This window comes from Oryx dammah, unplaced genomic scaffold (genome assembly GCF_014754425.2).
Source record: "Oryx dammah isolate SB20612 unplaced genomic scaffold, SCBI_Odam_1.1 HiC_scaffold_23, whole genome shotgun sequence".
Taxonomy (NCBI): Eukaryota; Metazoa; Chordata; class Mammalia; order Artiodactyla; family Bovidae; genus Oryx; species Oryx dammah.
This window is the reverse complement of record NW_024070207.1, coordinates 118882374-118902779: the sequence shown is the minus strand read 5'-3', so window position 1 is coordinate 118902779 and position 20406 is coordinate 118882374. Positions and strand designations below refer to the sequence as shown.

General features: G+C 40.6%; 1 protein-coding gene across 2 annotated transcripts in view; it reads right to left on the bottom strand.

Annotated features, from left to right (window-relative positions):
- Positions 1-20406, bottom strand: part of VEGFD (vascular endothelial growth factor D) — a 45721-nt gene that overhangs the window by 1922 nt on the left and 23393 nt on the right. Inside the window, exons 2-7 of one of the 2 annotated variants that reach the window (XM_040266584.1) lie at positions 16733-16943; positions 12594-12784; positions 9324-9472; positions 8024-8124; positions 1516-1711; positions 11-659 (exon numbers count right to left, since the gene is read on the bottom strand). In XM_040266584.1, the coding sequence (XP_040122518.1) occupies positions 533-659; positions 1516-1711; positions 8024-8124; positions 9324-9472; positions 12594-12784; positions 16733-16943 (975 nt within the window). In that variant the 3' untranslated portion in view covers positions 11-532. Of the gene's footprint in view, positions 1-10; positions 660-1515; positions 1712-8023; positions 8125-9323; positions 9473-12593; positions 12785-16732; positions 16944-20406 lie in introns of those variants that run through there. The other variant, XM_040266585.1, reaches the window with a different exon arrangement.

The following is a 20406-nucleotide window of genomic DNA, read 5'->3' as shown; positions in this document are numbered from 1 at the left end:
CAAAATTCTCTGGCTTGAATAAATGTGTTTATTTTCTTTAAATACACTTAAATATAAAACAACAGTAGTTTGGTAAACTCAAAACTACAAGCTGGACAGTAATCAGATAATCAGTGCTGATCATACACATCAAGATCTGCATAAGAAAGAATCAAAATAGTTCACAAGAGAGTTGCAATTAGCAAAGGACTCAAAGACTATGCAAATTGCCTCATCTGCTCTGAGTAATTAATCACAAGGTACCTGTCACTCCACGATGATCAAACCTTTTTCACTCACGGAAAAAAGAGGGGAGGGTAAGGGAGATTTCTTCCTCTCCATTCCCCGGTGTGCAGAGCATCTTCTGTTAGAAGACATCTGGCAGTGAGCCAGGGAATCCTCAGCTGTTGTTTAATGGAAGGTCGGTCGGGATTCACCATGGTACTATGTAAAACGGATTTTTTTTCCCTAACACCTGGAATACTGACAGCAACTTGGCAAAGCAGCATGCTGTTTAAATGACATGGATGGGGAACTGGGGATCAAGGCTAACTCAAGGATTTTCTCGATCCTGGAGCCCATGGGTGGCCCTTTTCTCCTCTGGAAAGCGGCAATGCTTTGGACATGCCGGTTTTCCATTTGCACACGTTCTGGGGTGAAAGGGGCATCTGTCCTCACAGCTGTTACAAAAGAAGATAAACATGAGAATTCAGAATCAAGGACTAAACTCTAAGGAAAAAGTCTGTTCTGATTTGATTACATTTTCAGAGTAAATTTTCCAGATTCATATTTAGGATGTCAATATAAAATCCTGGCTGGTTATCCCACATGGTTATTAAAGCACAACTGCTAACTTCTAAGCATTCTGCTGCTGCTGCTGCTGCTGCTGCTAAGTCACTTCAGTCGTGGCCGACTCTGTGCGACTACATAGACGGTAGCCCACCAGGCTTCCCCGTCCCTGGGATTCTCCAGGCGAGAACACTGGAGTGGGTTGCCATTTCCTTCTCCAATGCATGAAAGTGAAAAGTGAAAGTGAAGTCACTCAGTCGTGTCTGACTCTTCGCGACCCCATGGACTGTAGCCTACCAGGCTCCTCTGTCCATGGGATTTTCCAGGCAAGAGTACTAGAGTGGGGTGCCATCGCCTTCTCCTCTAAGCATTCTATTCATCAGTAAATTTCTTGTTATATAAATCCAATGGCATCCCCTTCCTCGAAGGAAAAAATAAACATATGTCAATCTATATTAAGAGACTGAGCTAAAGAGTCAGCTGATCTGAAATAATTGTGTATATGTCTTCAACTTTAGTTTTTGCTGAAGATCCATAACCCAGCTACAGCAGACAGAATTTTCTTGATTTCACAATTAATCATCACTCTATATACTTACTCAGTTGCCAAACCTCTGTTTTATTGTCAAAAAGGGGGCTTGACAATGAAGAATAAAACTGGCTTAATAAGGAATCTCACCAAATCTAATTAGTATTTACATTAAATATCAATGGGTCAAATACAGGCAAAAGTAAAAAGCCACTCACCTGCAAGTGTCTGGGTGAAATATCTTGTGCTTCTGGCAGCAGCTCTCCAGACTCTCTCTGCACTCAATGCAGCTGCAGTTTTCTGGGTGCTGGATGAGATCTCTGGGACATGGCGTTTTACAGACACACTCACAACGATCTTCATCAAACTTCATGTGCTGACCACAGAGAGCCAGTTCCTGGAGGTGAGTGTGATCTAAACCAAAACAGAAAAGTGTTGGTCAAATAGCTGTAGCATGGAGAATGGGATCCCCAAAGGTGGTTTATTCATTACATCATTGTAAAGTAGCTTGGATTCATCCAATCTCCTTTTTTGTAGATTTTTGCCCTTAATATTTTCACAGAATGAAGGAGATTGACCTCTGATTTCACAATACTAACACAGAATTCACACGTTCTCTTTTGTTTTTTATAAAAATGTTGTAAGCTGAATATTTTGGTAAGATTTTTTTAAGATGTCACAACTAGGTTGTGACTAGTTGAAAAAAGCAACCTTGCAAAACCAAGTATTAGTCATAAAATACAGGATGTCTAAGGACTGTGAGTCTACTCCTTCCCAGTTTTAGGTAAATAATAAAAGGAGAGAACAGAAATACTAGGGCATTGTAGAAATACACCTCAGACCTTCCAGGTAGGTGTATTTCCTCATGGCAGGTCATAACTCTAGTATAAAAAATACAACATGACAATATACTTTGATTCCACAGACATCTGTTGGAAGATACAGTTGGCTCAGAGAGGAGGTGCTGAGAAGTTTTTGACACACTTAGCTAACAGATATTTCTAGAAAATGTACAAAACAGTTGGATAATTAGTATTCCACCGCCAATTCTGATCAAGTTGAAATTCATTGGAAGAGACAGAAGCTTTAGAAGAATTTGAAAATGTCACATTAGTATTCTTGAAAGGCTTGGAGGAAAGTTGTTTAGTTTCTTCCCCAAACCTGCTTCTCTCCCACTTTGCCGTTGTTGTTCAGTTGCTAAATTGTCTGACTCTTTGCAGATCCATGAACTGCAGCACGCCAGGCTGTTGTGTCCTTCACTATCTCCCAGAGTTTGTTCATATTCGTGTCCATTGAGTCAGTGATGCCATCCAACCACCTCATCCTCTGTCACCCCATTCTCATCCTTCCCTCAGTCTTTTCCAACATCTGGGTCTTTTCCAGTGAGTTGGCTCTTTGCATCAGGTGGCCATAGGACTGGAGCTTCAGCTTCAGCATCAGCCCTTCCAGTGAATATTCAGGGTTGATTTCCTTCTGGATTGACTAATTTGATCTTGCAGTCCAAGGGACGCTCAAGAGTCTTTTCTAGCACCACAATTCGAAGGCATCAATTCTTTGGCGCTCAGCCTTCTTTATAGTCCAACTCTCACATCTATACATGACTCCTGGAAAAACCATAGCTTTGACTATATGGACGTTTGTCAGCAAAGTGATGTCTTTGCTTTTGCTTTTTAATATGCTGTCTAGGTTTTTCATAGCTTTCCTTTCAAGGAGCAAGCGTCATTTATTTTCATCTGGCCATTAATGATATTTCAAAATCTTGTGTCGTCCAACCTCATAGTCTTAATTGCTCTATTGCTCTGTGGTTGGTGATCTTTGAGGGCTCATGTGGAATGGGTGTTGAAAGGCCAGATCTGGGGATACGCTATTCTGAATTGTATGAAGAGGAAAAAGGTAAGCTTTGTAAAGCATATTCCAGTGAAGCCTGTGTCACTTTGGAACAAGACTAGATAGAAGCTCTTAAAAGATTTGCATGGATCACTAGGTGGCAGTAGAGATTCTCTTAGAACACTTCAGGCCAGCCCAACTCCATTCTTGAAGAGGTGATTTAGGGAAACAATCTAAAAGATATTTGCTGAACTTCAGCAATGTAGTTGGCCATGGCCGACCTCAGTCCTTACAGACAAGTTAAAACTAACAGAGAAACGATATAGGAGAACTGAGTGAAGCAGTAACTAGCTAAGGGCGATACTCAGAAGTACTGGCTTTCAATTTCAATCTTAGGGAAGTTGATGATGGGATACCAATGTGTTAAGTCCTCAGCCTTGTTCCATTTATCATTTTGATCAATAAACTGATAGAATTTTTCCAAGTATATTCTTGAATTTGTGGGTGTCTGGAGGAGTTAAAATCCAGAATCAGGACCCCCCCCCTCTTTTTTTTCCCCTTTTTTTGGTACTGTTAGTTTTCTGTTTTTGTTTTTGGAAACAGTTTAGTGCAATGGCCTAAATCCAACAAGATGAAATTGGACTTCAGTTCACTAACTCACATGTCCTCATTTAGGGAAGTCATTGGAGAAAGGCAGTTGGCTTAATAGCCACATGTATGGCGGGGGGAAGTATTTAGTGAACAGTAAGCTCAGTACATGTCATGAGTCTGACGAGGCCACCTGAGAAGTGACTGTGAACTTGGCCCATGTCAACTGCATTGTGGGAGATGAAAATTAGAAACGGTTGTGATCTAGGCTACCTCATGCCTCTCACTTCCATCATTGCCACAACTTCCCAAAAGGTTCCCTTCATCCTTGCTTGCCCCAAGCCAATCTCTTCTCTTGTACACTGTCACTGGGTTGATTTTGTTGAAGTCCTAACTGGTGCTGTCACTGTCCACTTGAACTAGTTGAGTGGTTTTGTTTTGTGTTTAATGCCACATCCAAGCTCTGGAACACGGTTCACAAGGTCTCCCATGAAGCTCCCTGGCTTCTGCTCTCATATGTACCCAGCCCCCTGTCTCTATGTCCTCACCATGCTGAATATCTTCCAGCACCCTGATATGCTGTGTTCTCTCCCTTCCAGCTCTGAGCACTCATTTTTTACCCGCTCAGAGCACGCCTCTCTTTCTTCATTACTTTCCCTACTCTCAAAATACATGTATACCAGCTAGGTCCCTCTGCAGGAATTACCTTCAGCAGAAAGAAGCTGGCTCCTTCAAGGTTATATCCCCTCTAGAGGAAGCCCATATCCAGTGACCAATCCATAGGACCCAGCCCCTCTGTCTCAATTTGAGACATCTCCCAACAGGCTTGGCTAACACCTCTCAGCAACTACTATACAGTTCAACTTCTCCCCCTGCCAAGTCCTGCCCCTGCCCCTTCACCTTTGAAAGCATTCCTGCAAGTAAACTCCTGAATACCAATCTCTCTCCCAGGAGCTGTATACCAAGGAAACCTTAACTAGAACCACCTTAAGTTCTATGTATACAGTTTTCCACAATAACTTTCTTTTTGGAACCTATTTTTATTGGAATATAGATGATCTACAATATTGTGTTAGTTTTAGCAGTACAGCAAAGTGAATTGCTTATACATATATCCACTCTTTTTTAGATTCTTTTCCCATATAAGTCATTACAGAGTATTGCATAGAGTTCCCTGTGCTATACGGTAGGTCCTTGTTGTGTATCTCTTTTATATATAGTAGTGTTTACCTGGGACTTCTTTGGTGGCTCAGATGGTAAAGAATCTGCCTGCAATGCAGGAGACCTAGGTTCGATCCCTGCATCAGGAAGAGCCCCTGGAGAAGGGAATGGCGACCCACTTCAGTATTCTTGCCTGGAAAATCTCATGGACAGAGGAGCCTGGTGGGCTACAATCCATTGGGTCGCAAAGAGTTGGATACAACTGGGCAACTAACACTCACTTTTCACTTTCAGCATGTATCTGTTAATCCCAATCTGAAGCCTGGCGTACTGCAGTCCATGGGGTCGCAAAGAGTTGGACACGACTGAGCAACTGAACTGAACTGAACCTTTCCCCCTTCATAACCATAAGTTTGTCTTCTATACCTGTGACTCTATTTCTGTTTTGTATTCATTTGTACCACTTTTTAGATTCCACACAATAATTTTCTAACTTTAAAAATGGGCCACATGGAGAAAGAACTAGATCGGTATGACATGGTTCTAGAGGGTAAACCTAAACTAACGAGTTGATGCTCTAGAGCTGGGATGTCCAATACGACAGCTCCAGGCCAGACTGAGCATGCAATGGCAAGTTTGAATTGAGATGTGTTGTAAGTGTAAAATACACACTTGATTTCAAGGACAGCACAAGAATGAAGATATATATCATTGATGGATTTTGTATTGCTTACACACTGAAATGAGTGTTTTTAAAAAATATTTTAGATTAAGTAAAACACATTAGAAATAATTTTATCTGCTTATTTTGACCTTTTTAATGAGAGTACTATAAAATATAAGTTATATATGTAACTCTTACTGTAACTCCATTGGACAGCACTGTCCTAGAGAGAAAGGGAGAAAGATATTCAGGTTCCATATAGTTTACTAGCAACAAGAGTGTGCCCAGTGTAACTGAAATGCCTCCGTGAGTTTGGCAAGTTTCCTCAGGACTGATGTATATTCTAGCAGAGGACAGATGAAGACTTGGTGGGAAGGATGTACATGACATTCAAAATCAACATGGGCATTTGTGGAGTTACCAGAGAACCCAGCAATTCCACTCCTGGACACGTATCTGGAAATGGTGAAAACTATAATTTGAAAAGATACATGCACCCCAATGTTAGCACTGTTTACAACAGCCAAGAAATAGAAGCAATCTAAATGTCCACCAATAGGTGAATGGATAAAAGATGTTGTACATATACATAATGGAATACTACTCAGCCATAAAAAGGAATGAAATAATACCATTTGCAGCAACATGGATAGACCTAGAGATTATCATATTCAGTGAAGTAAGTCAGACAAAGACAAATATATGATATCACTTATATGTGGAATCTTACACAATATGATACAAATGAACTCATTTACAAAACAGAAATAGACTCACAGATACAGAAGACAGTTACCAAAGGGAAAGGGAGGAGAGGATAAATTAGGAGTTTGGGATTGACAAGGGCTTCCCTGGTGGCTCAGGTGGTAAAACGTCTGTCTGCAATGTGGGAGACTCAGGTTCAATTGCTGGATCGGGAAGATCCCCTGGGGAAGGCAATGGCACCCCACTCCAGTACTCTTGCCTGGAAAATCCCATGGATGGAGGAGCCTGGTGGACTACAGTCCATGGGGTCACGAAGAGTCGGACACGACTGAGCGACTTCACTTTCACTTTTCACTTTCATGCATTGGAGAAATGGCAACCCACTCCAGTATTCTTGCCTGGAGAATCCCGGGGATGGGGGAGCCTGGTGGGCCAGTCCATGGGGTCACGAAGAGTCGGACACAACTGAACGACTTCACTTTCACTTTTCACTTTCATGCATTGGAGAAATGGCAACCCACTCCAGTGTTCTTGCCTGGAGAATCCCAGGGATGGGGGAGCCTAGTGGGCTGCCGTCTATGGGGTTGCACAGAGTTGGACACGACTGAAGCGACTTAGCAGCAGCAGCAGCAGCAGCAGCATACATAAAACAGATAAAACACTAGGACCTACTGTATAACACAGGGAAGTATATTCAATATCTTGTAACAACAGAAAAGAATTTGAAAAAGAATATATATGGGTGTGTGTGTGTGTGTGTATATATATATATATATATATGACTGAAGCACTTTGCTGTACACCTGAAGCATTGTAAATCAATTATACTTCAATTTTCAAAAAGATATTCATGGTCATTTAAACTACATGAACTTTAAGGTTCCATCAAACCTTGGGCTGAGCGTTCATGAAAACATTTGGAAGCTGAGAGAAGCATAAAGTTAGCTTGTTATTTACAGTTTCTGGGACAGATTTCCTTATAGTTTATTCCTTACTAATCTTGCTTGTAGATCACAGTTGGAAAAACAAGCAAGGTTCAAAACACATGAGTCCTTGCAACCTATACAGTGGAATCATGTCAAGTTACCTTGGAAATCAATAAAAAGTGCGTTTGTTTTTGGGCAGATGTTTGTGATCAAAAATCAGTGTTAAGAGTTATGTGCAATGATGAGAGCCTAGCTTATCTGCTTCCCGATTCCCCTGAGTCCAAGAGCTGTGTTTTGCTTTTACTTTACCCTTGTGTCAGAAGAAGTCTTCTCTTATTCACCATTTTCTCAAATTATTGGCATGTTTTCACAAGACACAGTTGAAAGAAACCAAGTCCAAAATTACCTTAGGTTCCTGTGAGGTTTTTATACAAAAAAGTTAGTAAAATGTGGTTGACTCGTGTTTAGTTCTGAAGCGACTTTCATTAAAGGTTATCATCCCCTTTCAAATTCACTGCTTTGAGATGCTCTAATCATTAGGGGCTTTAAGATTAAAAAGCAGAATGATGCACTGCTGGACTTACTATATAATTATACCAAAAGGCTCTGGAATCTCACTGCTTCTATCACTCTTAGCTGTGTGACCTTGAGACAAATTACTAGACATCCTGGTTGTGTCCATTGTGTAATTGTAAAAAGAAAAGAGGTGTTAATCATACATTACAGGATTGTTGGGAGGAGTAAATTAGTTGATATATATAAAAAGTTTACACAATTGCTTTAAATTGTGTCAATAAATACTAGTTGCTATTGTTATTGTTATTACTGTTATTATTTCACCACTGCAATCATTACCTTCCATTCCTGTGAGTGGATTCTCCTCCTGTAAAACACATTTACATTTATTGCTATCCCAGAGCATGTCAACAGGACAGAGCTTCTTGGAATGGGAGCAGCTAGGAAAAGAAGACAATAAATCATATTTTAAAGCTTTCAAAGGTAATCATACCTTTGGAACATTTTTTTTTAATGTTGAATACATTTCTGAGTAGAGAACAGTGAAGATTTTCAGGAGCTTAATTCATATTTATGAAGAAGATGTTATTAGATAGTAATTCTGTAATTACAAATATTCTCTGTGGAAACCTTTGGAAATGAAACTGTAATTTTGGAAAGTTATCTTTTTAAGAGGATTGGTGTTAAAAACTATGCAAATTAGCTGTCAACAAGCTTATTTATCTAAAGTAAACAGTGTTCTAACATAGCTCCTAAGCATTATTTTCTGTAAAATGGAGATAAGAACACTGGCCAGGACAGCAGGAAAATTTTGTAAATGTTCCTTTTCCATGAGCTTTCTCTTCTACTTGAGCAAGGTAGAGGGGTCTGCTTGGCTTAAGGCTGACTCCTTCACTAGCCACTCATACAGTGCGTTTCCTCCTTTACTTCTGCAAGATCAAAGTCTCCAACTTAATTACTTTATATTTTTATTCAATGGTTGTAATTTGCCCTTTGATTCTCTGTGTTAAATTCTTTTTTCTCAAATCAATGATTCTGACCTTTGATTTCAGAACACTTTAGGGTGTCATAATCTGTCTCAGAAAGAATCACAAAATCCTCACAAGAAAATATCTAGTCAAATTAAGTTTAAGTCATTTTCATTTAAAATACAACTTCCCATTTTGTAAACTTAACAGGAAGGGTTTAAAAAATGCCCAAATCAGAAGCAGATAGCTTTGCCACTCTCCGATGATGCCAGGAGCCTTTTTTCCCCTCTTAACTTTGGGACTTAAATATATAAACAGCCTGAAATGAGTTTTATCTAATGCTTGTTCTGGAATGAGGGGACAGATGCCAAATTTGAGGCTGGAGTTGAGTTTTACAACTCCATCAAACTATGCGTATTGAGAACAAAGGTGCCCACAAGTTGACATGCTGAGTTCACAGCCACTGAGTTTTTTGACACCTAGTAAAAAATATACTTGCCAAACACTTATTACCCACAGATATGTGTTAGAACCTAAAAGAGAAAGAGCTTGAAGCAAGAGAGACGACTCTGTAATTAGTGATGGATTCTCCACACACAGCTTCAGCAAGGCAAGAACAAGCATAGTGTAAGAAAGGCTTAACAAGTGTAACAAGTGTAAGAAAGGCTTACCGATCTTCTTCTGGGATCTGGATGGATCTTCTAATAATTGAGAATGGGTGGCGGGGAGCCGTTGGGAAGCACTTACAACCTGTATGGTTGGCAACTTTAACAGGCACTAATTCAGGTACTGACGTCAAAGGCACTGATATCTCAAAGAGCTAGAGTAGAGAAAGAGAACTATAATACATATATTTGTTTGTTTGTTTTACAAAAAAATAATCATGTCTACAGTCTGCATTTTTGCCTTTGTCCCTTATGGTTGTGACTTTAGCAAAGTTGTCCATTAAGACAGAACTAATAAGGATGAGGACTGGTGTGATAAAAAATGCTGGGCTGCAAGTCAGAAGACCAGCACCTTACATCACTTTATCAAGTATTTAAGTTTGGTCAAGTCTCTTAACTTTTTGGTGTCCCTAGTACCCTTGTAAAATAGTTACCTTGTAAAATGTTCCCTGCTCCTGCTTTAAGTCTGAGTATAAATTGTAAGGATGAAGTTTCTTTGCAACCATGGTGAAGAAATAACTGTTCAAAACGATTTACTTATCCCTTCCCACACCATCTCCACCAAAGGATAGTTTCCTGTTCCTTGACTTTCGACTTAGCCATGTGACTTGCTTTGGCACAAGCACAGACTTGAACTACGTGTGCTTTCTGGGGCTCACTGTCTCGTGCATTTGCTCTAGCCATGAGAAGAGCACAATCTGGCAGTCTTGCTGGTCTAAGGGATGAAAGACACGGGGACCAGAGCTGGACTCAGCCTGCAGCTTGGCGTCAAGCCCAACTGAGCCCAAACTCTAAACTAACTGAATCTCAGATACAGGAATGAGAATGTCATTATTGTTTGAAGCCACTAAGTTTTAGGGTGTTTATTCAGCATTACAGAGTAAAAACTGACTGATACAAGACCATCATGCCCAAACAATTATAGGTAACATGACTATCATTTTTTTCTATGTTTCCATATGCCAGCCCCTGTTTTAAGTACCTTTATATTAATCCATTTACCCCTTATAACAACATTATAGGTTGGTTTTATTACCCCCCAACTCTACAGGTGAAGAAACAGATGGAAAGGAAGGTTATATAACTGGCCTAAGACCATATAACTATTGATTGGGAGGGTGGGGATCTGAACCCACACAGTCTACTCTACAGCCAGAGGGCATACTCTCAAGAACATGCCTTATTACTTTTTGGAATGAAACTGCTGTGACCAGGAGCTGCAAGATGGAATCTCAGCAGGTAAAATGTACTTGCCAAGAGTATCAATTACTTTAATTCTCGAGTGGTTCTCTGATGTACAGGTGAATTTGAACTTGATTTTAATGTTCTGTCCATTCAATTACCATTCCACATAGTCCTTGCTACATAGAGTCTTCATTTATTCACTTATCTTCTAAGAGGTATTTCACTGAACAGCCCATAACTTTGGGATGAGAAGATTTTTGGAAAACACTGTTACAATGTTCAAATATGCATATTTGGAAAGAAAAACTGCTGAACACTTACACTTAAGCATATTCTTGGAAACTCATTTGTTGTGGACAACAGTCAAAATACTCAATTATCTATTAAGTGGAAACAATCCATTAAAGTTATGTTTGTCCTGACCTTTTAATATGTAATGGTACTACCATAAGTTTAAGTAAGAGTGTTTTTAACAGTGTTTATTTTGCATGAACTTCATCTTGCGAAATTTTTCAGTATACTCTAGGGTATAACATAGTCATGAACTAAAGCCTCTTACGTTACGCAACCTTTGCTTCAACTGACAGTTGATGCTTAGCCATAGTCATGTCATATTTTTCCCCTCTGATTGTCAAACAGTAGAGGTCAGAATTTTTACAAGTTCAAGATTCTCTAAAAGAATTTAGAAAAAGAAACTCTAAACTTTAAGGGCTATTTTAAGAGGTATGGGGGAAAAATTAAGGGTATGTTAACCTAGTACCAAAACAAATCAGCATTCCGTTCTTTCCTTCCGAATAAGATATGTATTAGGTTGGCCAAAAAGTTTGTTCAAGTTTTTTCATAATATCTTACAGAATAATAATTTTTATTGCAGTGCCTCTTTTCCCAATCATGAGACTAGACTGTAGAGGCAAATGTGACAATTGAATAAATATATCAACATATGTGATGGATTTGCAACATCGAACCAAAAGGAATGTAGTTTGACTTAACAGCTTTTTAGTATATTTTCTTTCCTAAGTTTGTTATTACTGCTCCACTATGCCATGTATGGGTTTCCCAGGTGGCGCTGGTGGTAAAGAACCCACCAGCCAATGCAGGAGATGTAAGAGAGGTGGGTTCGATCCCTGGGTTGGGGAGATCCCCTGGAGGAGGGCATGGCAACCCACTCCAGTATTCTTGCCTGGAATCCCATGGACAGAGGAGCCTGGTGGGCTATAGTCCATACAGTTGCAGAGAGTCGGACATGACTGACTAAGCACGCATGCATGCCTTATACATTTTACAACAATATGATAGCAATACAAAGAAAAACTTACCTACTGAGCAAAGGAGGTTTTATAAGATGAAGAGGGAAGAATTATTTCTTTCATGGGGACTGGAGGATTCTTTCCAAAGTCTTCTGTGCTAGATATTCTCCATCTGCCCCTCTGGAGATGCCATCCTCTTTTCTTCCTTCCCCACTGTGTTCAAGGATGCTGACCTCCATGACTACATCTGTAAGCCTCCTTACCTCCCCCACTCTGCCCCCTCTCCCTGCCAGGATAAGGGTGTGCAGTGGCTGCCCCTCGCCCAGCCAGTCCTGCGGCGCTCTTCCCCACTTCCTCTCTGGGTTCCCATAACCACTCCACCCTCTGGCCTCTTCAGTTTAAGGGTGGGAACAGCGCCCCCTTTCTAGCAGCTCTGGGTACTTCGCCAGCCCTTCTTCCTTCCCCTACCCTGCCCATTCCCTTCATCAAACTCTTCTCAATCACTCCATTTGAACAATGTGGTACCTAATTAATAACACAAGTCTGCGTGGCTATCTTTGTTCCTTGAAACGTCTGCCCTAGTGGCTTCCATATGATTTTCCAATCCTTGACATCATAGCATCAGAGAGACAGTCCTAGATATAACTACCTCGGGTACATCTGGAGCCCCCCTCTGACTCTTCGTGTCCTCGTCTATAAGACGATACGCTGCACTTTGAGCTTGTTTCTGAGTTAAATAAGATGATGCACCTAAAGAACTGAGACAGCGCTTGGCAACCAGCTGAGCTGTAGCTGTCAACGCCACCAGCATCAGGGCCACAGAGGGCTCATGTCCTCCTACCTGTTTGGAAACGTACGACGTGCTGGTATTGACACAGACGAGACTCTCTTCGTTACAGCATCCGCCACACCGGAAGACGTTCACACAGGGAGGCTTGAAGAACGTGTCCGTGCTGCTCCCCAGCTCACTGGCCACCTCCACGCAGGTCTCTCGAGGGCTGCACTGTGTCCTTTGCCATTCCTCGTCGATAACTGCAGAGAGGCAGTCCATTGGGTCAGCAAAACAAACGGCCCTGACATGCCTACATGTACCAGGGTTTGCTCAACACCATCATTCTTGTATGTATCAAGCTTGCTGATTTCACAAGATGGGTGTCTGGGGTTGGCTTTAAGCAAGAATTGTTGGCAGAAAAATGACAACCCAAATCTGTGTTCCTTTCCATGTTTATGATCCCTTCATAGCCACCAATTCTACTTTCCACTAGTAATAAACACCATGTCCTGGATATAACTACATTGGGTACATCTGGAGAGGCTGGCTAATAAAGAAGTAAATAGATGCATGTAAAGCAATAACATGTAAGCAGTATTTATTAAGCAATTTACAGGACATAGCTGGAGAGCATTTCTTCTCCTTTAAGTCAGGTGTGGGTAGGTTTTAGCACCATTAGGAAATACATTTCTGTTGGTTGCTTAAGTAACTATATATGGCAAACATATGGATGAAAATTTAAGTGTTCCTCAAGTCAGAGTGTTCTCATTTGCAAACGTCCGATACTGACATTTCTATCAAATGATGGAATAAGCTGATTCATTTTGATGAAAGGAGCAATTTTCTGGCCATTCTAATGAATTTGTGGGAAACAAGAAACAAGCCTCAGGGAATTAAAAAAAAAAAAAGGATTACATACATTCCTGTAAAATACACTTGCCTTTCTCTCAAAGTTCATTTTTTTAATTTAGATTTTGATAATGTTGTATAGCCTTTCTGTGGCTGTTTCTGGGAAATGATTCAAATTTGTGATACTGGCAACATTTAAAGACTTTCTTTTAGTTTGACATGGAATTGTCGAGTCGATTATAGGCTGGGGTATATAACCCTCTGTGGTATAGAGCTTCTAATCTGAACCGCAATCATGCCCACCTCCTGGCGTTCACACCCTCTGTCATCCCCTCCTCTGCGTGTGTGCTGGGCCTAGTACCCCAACTCTTATGAAGAAAAGAGCGGTGGGATGGCACGCCCATGGTGAGGTTAACAAAGACTGCTGTTCATCTCGCTAGCAGTCACCCTCTCTTGCCTTCTCAACTGCAGCCTTAGAGGAAGTGAGTCACCATGTTGAAAGGCCCATGTGGCGGGCAAGTGAGGGTGGCCTCTATCCAACAGGTGCTAATGGAGGTGGGATCCTCGGCCCAACAGCTTGTCTGGAACTGAATCCTGCCAACAACCTCTCAGTAAACTTGGAAGCACATCTGGCCCTAACTGAACCATGAGATGGTGCCTATAGCCCAAGCTGACACCTTGACTGAAGCCTCCAGAGTGACCCTGAAGGAGAGACACCGATTGAGCCCGTGTCTGCACTGCTGACCCACAGAAACTGTGAGATCAAAACATGCTGTCTGAAGCACCTAAGTTTTGGGGTAATGTGTTACACAGCAATAGATAAACTCTTCTCTGTTTTTATCATATGTTCAAAAATCTAGTTGGTCTCTGCCCACATTCTGAATTCCTGTATATGTGAATGTGTTTCCACTAGAAGGGATAGAGAAAACTCCTATCTGAAGGATACACACAAAATATCATTGTTGCAGATCTGCTGCTAGTCTCTAAATTATTCCCTTAAGACATCTTTCCCACAGCTTTTCTCCCTTCCGCCCCCTGTTAACCTCAAATTTCCTCATATGTTGCTTCTTCGATCACTGAAAACACAAAGTATGTTTGGCTGGCTGAAAAGCACTGCCTACGCTACACAGTGTACCTAAACTTTCCTTTTTCATAATAAAATCTTTTAGCCCAACAAACCATTTAAAATTTTTGATTATGAATATTTACATACAGAGCCTGAAGGCTGTAAACATGAGAAATAAATTATCCAATTAGGTACTGTTTAAATCACTATTATTAATCATAAATCGCTGAAAAAACAAGTAATCAACTTTAAAAACTCTTTCTTGTTTAAAATTCCACTTAAATGTTGCTTTCCATTTGCTTTTTTATAAAACTTAAGTTTTGAAAGTCAGAACACTGTGTGGAACTCTGACCACTGTCGCTGAGTAAAGGCTTCCTATCTCTGCTTCCTTGACTACTGCCCAGCAGGACTGCTCTTCCTCGGGGAATTACCCTCAAGTACGTGAGGAAGAGTTATAAGAAACTGTCATTGGGATACCACATGGGTTTCATTATTTGCTACTTCTGTGTGTGCAAAGTCGCTTCAGTCATGTCTAACTCTGTGCAAGCCTATGGACTGTAGCCCGCCAGGCTCCTCTGCCCATGGGATTCTCCAGACAAGAATACTGGAGTGGGTTGCCATTTCCTTCTCCAGGGGATTGTCTCGACCCAGGGATCAAACCTGCGTCTCTTATGTCTCCTGCATTGGCAGGCAGGCTCTTTACCACTAGCGCCACCTGCTGCTTCTTAGTAATTAACTTTAGATGGTCCCCCTCTGCCATGTAATAAGAGACATTTTAGAGTTAGCAAATTCTGTATTATTTATGATTTTTAAAATATTTTGTTTAATGTTATGGTTTCCTCCTTAGAAAATGTTCATTTCAACATCAACGACTTTTTAAAATTAGCTTGTCTTAGTTTTATGGTAATTGCTTCTCTATCTCCATCTTCACAGAGTAGCTTCAGGCTTGCCTAAGGCCTTCAGGCAGGTAATCTGGTTAAAGCCCTGAGTCTTCAGATGAGGTCTCATCCCTTTACTTTCACGAAGTCCATGCTAGTTCACCACAGAGAAACAACTAGAGTTGCAGACCTCTGGCTAAATTGGGTTCTAGGCCATGGTTCCAACCATCTCAACTCTTTCAGACATAGTCATTCACATGAGCATCACGCATCCTCTTGACACCCGGGCCTCCATGCTGCCAAGGGATTTATCCTGCCTATGCACAGCTTCCCCCACACCCAACAACAGCAGCCCATTCAACATTGTCCTTTCACAAATGGAAGAAAATAAAGATAACTTTATAGAGATAGACAAGAATAATTTTGGCTGAGCAATCAATTTGAATTATTATGCAATAGCTACAATCCGATACTAGGTAATCATATGTTAATCAAATCTAAAATGTTAGCTCATCAATGCTACGGTGGCTTCTTGGGTTGTTGTGACATGTCATTAAAAAGTGAGATGCTGGACTTTCCTGTTGGTCCAGTGGTTAGGACTCAGCACTTCCACCGCAGGGGACATGGGCTCCATCCCTGCTTGGGGAAGTAAGGTGCCACATGCTGTGTGTCACAGCCAAACAAATTTTTTAAAGAAAAGAAAAAAGCTAAACGTCTAATTGGAGGCCACACAACTGTATTTGGCAAGTGATTCTTTCATTACAGGACAGTACATCACGACAATGGTTTTCTTATAAAGAACCTGCAAAGCTTACTAGGGAAGAGTCATTCCCTTTATTTCAAATCATGTTATTTTCTAGTCCAGAATCTGGATTCTTTTGTCTAGAGAATTATCCTCTCCATTATTCTGCTAGTAATACCAGTAGGCATTATTCCAGCTCAGCTTCTAAATTCTGCTTTTCATTCTTACTTTAAAAAAAAATCACAGAATTTTGAAGACATAAAAAGCTATAGCTAATCTGTTGGTTTTCATCCATGTATGTCTGTCCATAGAATGCTCCTTATTTAATGAATGCCCAGGTTGTTTTATTTTTTAAGTAAATTCAATTATTTTTTTAAATTAAGAACAGTCTTTCTGGGTTTCTTTTGCCCTCATAACTCTGAGTTTAATATATTTCTATATTGTGAAGTGTTATTTGGCATTGAATTTTGATCTCAAAATCATATTGAGTCTGTTTCTCTGCTGAGTAAACACAGGAAACCAGGATTCTCCACTAAATCAAAGCTATGAAATCAAAGACCTCCTTTTCTTCTCATTGCCACGTGCCTAGCCTGCTCAAACTTTTGGTGGAAGTTGGCACATTTGTTACTATCTGATAAAGAGTAAGACTTGGCCTCCACATGCATACACCTACCTTTGAGTGTCTCCATGTCATAGAAAGTGGCTGCAAACCTGGTAGACCGATGGGATGCTGAGCGAGAGTCTGTGCTGGTGAGACTTTTGAGCTTCAGTCGGCATCTCCATAGCTTCCAGTCCTCGAAGTGTGTGATCTGCAGTAGTTCCTCCAAACCCGAAGCTGCCCTGATCTGCTGCTCAGATCGTTCTAACATTGACCGAGATGCCCGCTTAAAGTGAAACAAACCAAAAAATCTGATTTACAAGCAAGTTACTCAATTTCTACTTTGTCTCAATAACAAGCATTTTTTGCTAGCACTTACAAATGTAATTGGGCTTCCCTGGTGGCTCAGCTGGTAAAGAATTTGCCTGTAATACTGGAGACCTGGGTTCGATCCCTGGGTTGGGAAGATTCCCTGGAGAAGGGAACGGCTACCCACTCCAGTATTCTGGCCTGGAGAATCCCATGGATTGTATAGTCCATGGGGTCACAAAGAGTCAGACACGACTGAGCAACTTTCACTTTCACAAATGTAAATAGAGCTAAAACTTAGATTATCCAAAGGGAAACTAGTACCTAGGAAAAATGACAAGTAGTAATTTTGATCCACATTCTGTTCATTTATGATCAATGGAATGACTTATTTCCTCTGGAAATAAATAATAATTTAAAGACAACATCGTAGTGAATTGAATGGCAGACATTTAAATGACATGTCCACATCCTAAACCCCAGAACCTGCAAATAAGACTTTTTTTGGGGAAAAGGATCTTTGTAGATGTAATAAAGTTAAGGATCTTGAGATGAGGTCACCCTAGATTATCTGAGTAAACCTTAAATCCAAATATAAACATCCTTATAAAAGTCAGAAGAGGGAAGACATGGACACAGAAGAGGAGGATTTGTGAAGATGGAGGGAGAGGTTAAAGTAGCACAGTCATAAGCCAAGGGTTGCCTAAAGCCATCAGAAGCCCATTACCCACTGGAGCTGAACTCTTGATGGCCTCCACCTTCCAGAGGAGTCCATCAGTTCTGCAGCTTCAGTTTCGTGGGGTTTTTTTTTAATTGTTTTTCTTGAGATACAATTTACATATAAGGTAGTGTAGGTTTAAGGTATATAACATATTGAGCTCTTCAACGTCATGTTTTTGGTGCCATTTCTGCAAATATTTGCAATCTGCAGATGTTTACCATCCTGGGATCAACTTTTTATTTGATCAGTCATGGCTATAGACTGTAAACTATCTGAAAACATGAATGCAGAAGGTCATTTTACTTGGAAGTCCGGCTATGAATGTGAATGTGTGTATGTGTGCATGTTTTAACAAAGGTGCGAGAATCTCGAACATGTTTATGAACTGAGGGAAAGCGCCAACAGAGCAGAAGAACATAGGCAGAAGGGAAAGCAGGGACCTAGAGGGGTTGCTGTGGTGTAAGTTCCGGAGGTAAGCAGACAGAGGATGAATGAATGAGAGGGTCTGAAAGAGTAGGCTCACAAAGATGACCCAGGTCTGAAGATCGCAGGACTCATTGAGACCTATGGTTTCTCACTTCTTTGGGAAATTTGTCTCAAGGCAGTTTTCTGGGAGCAAGGGGTGGAGGAAGCTTGAAAAGCACAGATGGGGTTTGGGGAATAGACACTGAATTTCAGGAGCATTCTGTAACTGCTTCCTCTAAGAAATCTGGGGATGAAATTGAATAGCTGCCAATCTCTCCAGCAACTCTGAAATTCAGTGATGTGCTATTAAGGCTCATTGTTCAATAGTTTCTTATTTCATGGTTATTCATCCCCTCTTCTACTTGGACACTGTAACTACTTCATATTCAATCCACTCTGTGGAATAAAATTTTGTTATAAGACTGCTTCCCCATGAAAATAATGAAAACAATCAAATAGCTGTTTAAATGCTTTAAAAATTGTACTCTGAGAGGATTTTTATTTATTAAGGCAAATTTCAATTTCAAAATGATAAGGCTTCATAGCTCTTACAAGTTTCAATTCAATCTAAGAAATATCTTCAAATTATCCAACCATGAGAGCTCAGTGGGAAATAATCAAATCTCTGAATTGTATTAAGGCCACTGAAGGGCTCATACAACTTACCTCATCATAAAAAAGAAGTGTTCACTCAAGTATAAGTTATTTAAGCAAACTTTAAGCCTTATAATTTAAAACCTAGTTTGAAATAATTCATAAATTGCAGACAGTTATTTTGTTCTTACAAGTGGAGGTACTAAAAATTCGGAATAAGCAGAAAGCTGACAACTAATTCTTTGCGGGGGTAGGAGGTGGGCATATATTTACAAAGGGTCAAGAATGACTACTAACTCCAAGAGGTTTTCTGCATTGGTGGATTTTTGTATAGTTCATTTTATCTGCTTGAACAAGACAAACACAAAATTTTAAAGTGTAAATATAGCCCCCAGTACATATTAAAACTATGGATTCCAATGATTTTCACTACCAAACATTTGCCAAGTTGCTTATAATTTCTTCCTATTTTCTAATGGAAGTGTTAATCAAAGCTAAAATAATCAGAAAGCACTCAGCAAGAGGAATTGTGGAAGTGTTACCAGATCGCTGCTTTTTGTCACAACAGCATCTTTTTATGCATCTGTGGACATTAATCCAAGACTGTTAGCAATTTCCCTCCTAAATAAAAAATCATCCTCTGATGTCTTGGCTACCACAAGCCAGTTTCTAAATTGAGACTTAAGGTCTTTGTAACAAGATGTACTGTTATTTCAATGCATACTTCTTCCTGCAGACAATAGGAAGTTCTCCTTAATTTCTGACTTCACATGGCATTCTCTCCAAGGAAGCACGAGCATCTGCACAGCTCAGGCCCAGGCAGTCATCTAGGCTGAGTGTAACTAAGACAGCAGCCAAGATATCTGGAAAGGTATGGTGGCTGGGTTTGGAGGAGGAATTTACAAGTGTCCATGTTGTGGGGATATCAAAAACATTCTGTACTCCTAATAATTTGAGCTCTCAATTTCCATGCCTCTCCCTCCAAAAAAATATCAAGTCAAAGAACACATTCAAAGAGTGACCAAAGGCATAATTTGGGGACATCAAGGAGCCCCATTGGGAAAAAACAGCAGGAGGTTCATTTTTGTTGGGTAAAGAGTGAGCTTGAGAGTGAGAGGGCTGGAAAGTAAGATTCGGAAGAGAGGTTGGTGGAGTGAGATACTACGTAACAGCCACTGAGTGCTGAAGAATTAATGCTTTTGAACTGTGGTGTAGAAGACTGTTGAGAGTCCCTTGGACTGCAAGGAGATCCAACCAGTTCACCCTAAAGGAAATCAGTCCTGAATATTCATTGGAAAGGCTGATGCTGAAGCTGAAACTCCAATCCTTTGGCCACCTGATTGGAACAGCTGACTCATTTGAAAAGACCCTGATGCTGGGAATGATTGAAGTGGGAGGAGAAGGGGCTGACAGAGGATGAGATGGTTGGATGGCATCACCAACTCAATGAACATGAGTTTGGGTAAACTCTGGGAGTGGGTGATGGACAAAGAAGCCTGGTGTGCTGCAGTCCCTGGGGTTGCAAAGAGTGGGACACAAATGAGCAACTGAACTGAACTGAGGATGGTCACAGTCAAGAAAACAATACCAAAGGTTGGTGGGGATGCCCAGCAATGGGGACCCTCATCCATTGCTGATGGGATTGTAAAATGGTGCTGTC